The 7055-nt window shown below is 54.9% G+C and overlaps 4 protein-coding genes across 4 annotated transcripts; 2 read left to right on the plus strand and 2 right to left on the minus strand.

Moving 5' to 3' along the window:
* Positions 1-366: 366 nt before the first annotated feature.
* On the plus strand, positions 367-1866 carry DQ04_08761000 (Tbingi protein; the record flags this gene model as incomplete). Its single annotated transcript, XM_009315681.1, has 1 exon — positions 367-1866. The coding sequence occupies one exon, from the start codon at positions 367-369 to the stop codon at positions 1864-1866; it is 1500 nt and encodes a 499-aa protein (XP_009313956.1).
* Positions 1867-3056: 1190 nt separating this feature from the next.
* DQ04_08761010 (hypothetical protein) lies at positions 3057-3476 on the minus strand (the record flags this gene model as incomplete). The annotated part of the gene is made up of 1 exon (XM_009315682.1): positions 3057-3476. The coding sequence occupies one exon, from the start codon at positions 3474-3476 to the stop codon at positions 3057-3059; it is 420 nt and encodes a 139-aa protein (XP_009313957.1).
* Positions 3477-4630: 1154 nt separating this feature from the next.
* Positions 4631-5482, minus strand: DQ04_08761020 (putative receptor-type adenylate cyclase; the record flags this gene model as incomplete). Its single annotated transcript, XM_009315683.1, has 1 exon — positions 4631-5482. One exon carries the CDS (start codon positions 5480-5482, stop codon positions 4631-4633), a length of 852 nt encoding a protein of 283 aa, XP_009313958.1.
* Positions 5483-5671: 189 nt separating this feature from the next.
* Positions 5672-6265, plus strand: DQ04_08761030 (hypothetical protein; the record flags this gene model as incomplete). Its single annotated transcript, XM_009315684.1, has 1 exon — positions 5672-6265. One exon carries the CDS (start codon positions 5672-5674, stop codon positions 6263-6265), a length of 594 nt encoding a protein of 197 aa, XP_009313959.1.
* Between the last annotated feature and the right edge of the window lie 790 nt (positions 6266-7055).

Consider the following 7055-nt stretch of genomic DNA (forward strand, 5'->3'; position numbering starts at 1 on the left):
ACCAAGGTGTCCAAGAGGTAAAATGTGGATTCTTTCATGACGGTTTGTCACCAGCACCTCTGTTAGAGACGCCGTCTGGCTTACAGTTTGGCACAGCGAGACTAAGTTAAGAATGCCTTTCGGTTCTATGTACCATTTCCAGCTGCCTTTAATTTCTCAAAATAGATTCCTGTTAAATTGGTATTGATATAGATGGTAACCGCATTGTATTCTTCATTGTGCCAAAACGACCCCTGGAAATCGGTGTTTAAATGATGCCTAATCTAATAGATGAACACAGTGAGTAGATTAGCTTTTTGCAAAAGCACAATTTTATCCTTGCCGTATGTGAAAGCCATTGTGGGATGCCATCGTCGAATAAAGGATATGACTTTGGAAGCTGAGTCGGATTTTATTTCCCATCAGCTCTCGTCCTTTGTCATGCCGACCACCTCATCGTGGCACCAAGGTCCAGTGCCCCGTATTGTCGGGGGAAACCAGGCGCCAGCAAAGTTCGTCAATTGGAGAACTTTGCGGCGCCAGGCTCACGGCATTGCAAAGTACCAGGACCAGCCGCGTCTTGCTGGGACACCGTATTATCTTCATCGGTCTTGGGGCGTGTGTCGCCGTGCCACCATTAGTATCATCCATACCAAGTTACTGCTGTGTGGAAATGCGGAAGAGAATCCCGGCCCTACAGCAAAGGGCATGCAATGGAACTCAGCTGGGCTAACGCAAGCCAAACGGCTGGCCTTGGGGAAAAAGCTCTACTATGATAATATCGCGTTTTGCTTATTGAGTGAGACGAAAATGTCCCCCCCTGAGGCAGCTAGTTTTGGACTTCCTGAGTACCAACATTATGGGATAGCTCGCACCTGTCGTAGTGGAGGTGTATCAATCTTCATCAGGGATGAGGTACGGGTAGAGATAGGACCTGCACTTGTTGCAGGCATTGAGCTTGCACAGGTGACCATCCATCTGGATGCAGGTATGCAGCTGGCGATTTCATCAGCATATCTTCCGCCTGCTGCGACCCAGATCACTCCAGAGGACCTTGATAGACTTGGTTCAGACGGGCCACAGCTCATAGGTGCTGACGTCAATGCACACGCATTGGCATGGGACAACGAAGTCCCGCCTGACTCTCGAGGTGATACCATCGTGCAATGGTGCATTGATAATGAGTTCCTCATTGCCAACACTGGAAATAGGACACGGTACACCGAGAGGCATAGAGGCTCCGCGCCAGATGTAACACTGGCAAAAGAGTGCGCAGTGACAGATTGGACAGCGCGACCCACCCCCGACAGCGACCACTACATCATCACTTATACTGTCCAGGTGGGGGAGGATGACACTCCGCTAGAAGTGCCGCGGATCTACAAGACCCTGCTTACATGGAAGAAGGCAAACTGGTCGAAGTTCCGCAAACTGACCAACTCACACTGCAGGCTCAAACGAGGCATGAATCGCATAGACACCATAGAGAAGCACATCGCATCTGGTATACGGCTTGCCACAAAGGCAGCAGTGCCGGAGGGCAATCGACGCCAGTCCCCGTTCTGGACCCCTGAGCTGGCCGACTTGGATAAAGCAATTGCTAGCAAGCCCCACGCCCAATCCAGTCAGCGGCTCAAGATCCGACGCAGGGAACTTCTTCGCGCAGCGGCCACTAGCCGGTGGCGAACGCTCTGCTCGAACCTTGAGGTCTCCAACGGGAACAGCTGGCAGATCATAAAGCGTGTATACGCCCCCCGCCCCCTCAGCACGCCCGCCGTCAAGGCAGATGGGGTTGTGCTTTCCCACCACCTGGCCCGCATGTACGCTGCAATTCCGCGAAGACACCCGCGATCCTACTCCCCACCCCCAAATCAAAACAAGGGATGAGGATTTTCAGCCAATAACAATGGCCGAACTCGATCGCGCACTGCGCCTCCTTCCGCTGGGATCTGCACCGGGACCTGACATGATCCATGGGGAGGCACTGCGACACATTGGAAAATGTGCAAAACACACCGTACTGACGCTCTTCAACAAGAGCCTGCGCACTGGCGTCGTTCCGCAGGGTTGGTGACACGGGATCATAATCCCACCCCTCAAACCGGGCAAGAAAGCGACTGAACTGGCGTCATACAGGCCAGTAACGCTCACCAGTTGTCTTTGCAAGCTCATAGAGCGCATAATGGCGGTACGCATTCGTGATGTTATATAGAGCCAGCGCTCACCCCTCTGCAATAATGAAGCCAAGGCTGGGATGTTGACCCTATTGGATAAATGGTGGGGAGAAACAGCCAACCAGACCCTCCAGCGCCTGTTCCCTCACGGAAAAGCAATCAACAGGTGCAATAAAATAAAAAAACAACCCACAAATAAAAAGGAAAACACAGCGACCCACAGCCAAAAGATAGTTCATGACATATCACTATACAGAGTGCGAGGACCGCCATCTGCGACAATAAATGGTAAACCGGGGATACCAAACTATCCCACAAGGAAACAAAGAAACAATTTGTGACAGTTGTTGTACCACGGACACCCCTCGCTGCCGCCGTGAGACATCAACTCACAGCCGGCAGTGTGTATGTCCGTTCGAGCAATGCCATGCGGCTACACTCCTGCTGTGCAATTCACTCGGCACTAAAACGGAAAAGACAAAGGGGGAACAACAATGGAAGAGGGGTGCACATTCGCGGCTGTGCGAGCTTCTGGTAGGAACCAGAAGAGAGCTGCGGTCACGGGCATGGAGGCACAACGCTGAAGCCCAGCCACAACACACTGACGGCAGGGGCGCTACCCGCTCGCCCACCTGGCTGCTCGCATTCACCGCTGCTCGCCGCCGCAGCGACGACTCGCTGCAACAACACGCCGGACAGAGGAATCCCTCTTCAGCATCGCCCTGATGCCCTGCTGAGCCGCCGCTTCCTCAACCGGTCGCCGCAGCTCCGTGATGACGCCGTAGATGCCATCCGCGGCCATTCCGCACACGTCCGGCGGCGGTGTCGGTGTCGGTCTCGGTGGCACGTCGCCCACGCTCGGCGCCCTGCTGCTCGGTGCGCATGCGCTCCCGCACCGCTCACTCACCCCCCCGTCGCCACGGACCACACGTCCCCTTCAGCGATCATCAATCGTGGGGAAAGCAGCACAAAGACAAACTGCGAAGGTGACCCAGAAAAGGGGGGAGGGGAGGTGGAGAACAGGAGCCAATAAAGTGTTGCACAGTGCTGCGCTGGGGCGTGCCGATCGGACAGCAGCACCGTCACGGTACGAATCACACGCCAGTAGGTGAGCAACACGTGAGCTAAAAGAGAGAGCCCCCAAGAGGGGTCGCCACATCTGCACGAGGTACGCTCTGCTGGCGCCCGGCAGCAGACACAGCGTCGCCACGTAAACAGACTCGTCGCCGGAGCGCCCCATCGCTGCGTGCAGCCGGCGCACGTCACGCCATTGTCGCTGACGTTGGGAAACCCCAGCGCGGTGTGGGTGTCGAGCGTATCCATCAGCCGCGGAGGCAGCAGCCCGGTGCGGTGCGCCAACCCGTTGCTGTGTAGCTCGACGCGCCGCAGCGGGGATTCCCACTGTGCCTACGCTACGTGTGAGAGAAGAGGGAGACACGGCAGCGTAGATAAGCACAACACCTAGAATACGACGCGGTCATCAGCAACACATACAGATCACCAAACTGGTCTTACTACTCCGAGTGATTCCACTTATTAGAAATATAAATGAGAATATTGCCTCCGTACACTTCTGTCGGTCCATACATCCCTGTGATGTATATTTTAGATTTCTCCAGATAAATAATTTGAAACTTTTCCAGATCTGCATTGTGCACAATTACGTGCGGGTTTTATATTCGTCTTGGGTCAAATAGAAATAAATAAACACCTCATATGTTATTCCGAAATTGCCTCTGCCCACCAGGCACACTCTTCGGTACATAGGACTAAAACACAAAACACAGAGCAATACAACAGGAGCTCATGCAGTGCCCCACAGTGAATTCAGAAGTGCAACACCACTTGCTAAATTAAACAAGGCTACCATTTCATCATACAGGTGCTGTGCGGTGTCACTATACAGCCAAATACCTCCGCACCAACATGAGACAAGCACAGTCACCTTCGGAATGCATGCAATATGAGAAGTACCTCAGTAGGTGTTCACAGCTCCCCACGGCGCCGCTTAATACAGACCACACAAGAAACAACAGAGAAAAGCATGCAAAAACTGTCCAGTGCATTTAGTGTTGTACCATAAATTGTTGTGGTTCCTCGTTCGCAGCGTCGAAAGGCGTGTGACGTCCCTCCACGATTGTTGCGTTGCAGGGATGAATAAAGGACACGGATGGCGCCCCTTCCTCCCACATCCCTATACACACCGCGTATGAGTCAAAGTGCACGCCCACAGTCTGCATTGTATTCTCTCCACAGTGAAGGGGGGCCTGAGAGTCAACCAACGCAATAATGAAGTTTAGAGTGTTCAGGGGGGAGTTCTTAAGCAACTCAGCTTTTTTCACGTATAAAAAACAAATCCTCCTTCAAAAGATAGTGAGCAACCTCGATACATAACATCGGTCTCAGATAAAGACGCTGACGTACAGCAACGCGTCTGCTCTTCCCATCAAAAAAGGAAAAGAAAAGGTCATGTAATTCTACCTCTTCACGACCAAGGTCACATAATCCGAGTCATCCCCGCCACCCTCAACAGAACCCAATTCCGGGTACGTCCCCAAGCCACGGCTGACGAAGCCGCTCCCCTGATCTTCCCCACAGGAGGATAACCCCTCCAAAAACGAAGGCAAATTCACTCTGTCAGTTGCAGATGAACGCGAATGAGCTTCATGGGCGCATCCCATACGCTGCATGACCTTCTCGAGTTTCAGCGAGAGACGTGATAACAACAGACGACAGTATTCGTCATCAGACACAGACGAGGCCCTCGGCGGCAGACGAACACTCCAGCGCTCGCAGTACGGCTTCAGCACAAGCAGACGCTGCTGCGGGGTGAAGGCACCAAACACAGTCACCAGCACAAGGTTGCTGAACGACGCAGGGCCACTCATGTAGCTTACACTGGAACCGGGCTCACTGCTTGACGCACCATCACCCTCATTGTGAACGAAGACATCCTGCCGGTCAAGCCGCAGTGCGGCGAAGGTGCGCCCGGGCACAGCGTTCAGCTGGTACGTCTCCACAGGCGCAGGCACACCGCGCAGCGGCACACCACCAAGCGCAGTCACATCCAGCTGCTCACGCTCAGCCGTGCTCAGCGCCAGGTACGCCGCACCCGTCAGCAGCACCTGCCCGCCGTTCGCAATGCTTTCCGTGCGAGAGGCCGTGTTCGCCGTGCCGCCGTAGTAGTCGTAGCCCTTCGTCACCTCGTCGTGCCGGATGTCACACAGCCCGGTGTGCACACCCACACGCACACGCAGGCCGTTCCAGTACGCCCGGTACACAGCAGCGTCGAGGCGCGCAGTCGGCGGCACGGCCCTCCTCATCAGCATCGCAAAACAACGTACCCACGTGAATAGAGCGATGCCAAGAAGCCCACAGCAGCTGCCTCCCTGACGTGATTAGTAGACAAGGAGTCTTTCGCATCAATAGAGAGCAACTGTACAACTCTCATTGCTTCGGTGCTTTGGCCCACCGCACCTCGTGGAGCAGCCACCAGAAGCACAGAGACCACCAGCCCCATGCATACGTGCAGGCAGCAGTACAGCCCACCAGGGCGCAGTGCTCGCCGCCCCATAGTCACCGGTCGAAGCAGCGGCTTCGTGGCGTTCAGAGTACCTTCCCCGGGCGACTGTATCCCCCATCACAAATACAACAGGAGACACAAAGAGAGAGGGAGAGCGGCGCAAGTGCGACTGGCGGCGGCCCACGCAACGCACGCAACAGCAGCACCAAAAGACGGATCGCGTGGGAGGCCACGCAGCGAGCCCCTTCAGTGGGGCACACAGCAGCTGGGTTCATGCTGCCGCCCTGCTGGGGTGGAGGACCGGCACCTCAGCCGCCAGCACCGCAGTGCGCGCAACGCACACTATGCACCGCTCCGCTGTCGCCGCGCGCCCACCGCCACGTCGCCGCGGTGCCAGCACCACCAGTCACGCAGCAGCAGCAGCAGCAGCGCGTCACACCCGCAGGCTCCGGGCAGCGCAGTCATGCCGCACCACAAGGCACACGCCACGGCCACCATTCGTCTGCGGTCGTGCATGTCGGCAGCGCAGACGCGTGCGGGGGCGGGGGCGTGCCGCCACACTACACCGCCACCGTGCGGGTACAGGTAAGCGCCTCAACGCGGCATCCTACACCACCAACGCCACTCACTCAGGCACCTCAACAAAAGGGAAAGAAGGACTCAGGAGACAAAAGGAACACAAACAACAACTTGGCTGGGCCACAGTGGCACTTGCACAGTGAACACCACGCCAGGTAAATTATGACCCAAGTACGAAACACAAAAACGTTTTCCAATAACCACGCATAGAGGGTCCGTGTCGGTTGCGCAGCAGACACCCCACGCTAACAGTTACATCTCGGCTCCCACACGAGGGGCAATCCGACACTCTGGCACCATCACCGGCAGGCTGCGTGCATGAAATTGTACCTGCAGCAACTTACCACAGATGATACCATAGTTTTTCCAAATAATAAAGTTCAACACAAAACATGAAGAGTATATGCTGCAATGGCACCGAAAAATATATATACAACAACACCAGAGGCAGTGCACAGCATCATGCAGCCTGCTTTTCTCAAAAATAGATGAAAAAAAAAGATATCCGAATCGATCCGAAAATACCTAATACAATTCTTTGAAGAACCGCACCCATCCACCACTCACTGGGTGGCGCAACCAAAATAAACGGAACATAATGACGCAGTACGACCGTGACGCCCATCTACGCGTGTTTCGTAACGTGAATAGTGACGATCGACTCGTCAGCACTCATAGAAAGATCATCCACAATCACCGACTGCCCAAGCACGCCTTTCCATCTCTGTCCTCCACTCAGCCAGCTCACCGCCTTCGAGCTCCTGCTCGCAGCAGCCGAATACCGAGAAAGTTGGTCAGCA

The sequence above is a fragment of the Trypanosoma grayi genome (genome assembly GCF_000691245.1).
Source record: "Trypanosoma grayi strain ANR4 Tgr_876_V1, whole genome shotgun sequence".
Lineage (NCBI taxonomy): Eukaryota > Euglenozoa > Kinetoplastea > Trypanosomatida > Trypanosomatidae > Trypanosoma > Trypanosoma grayi.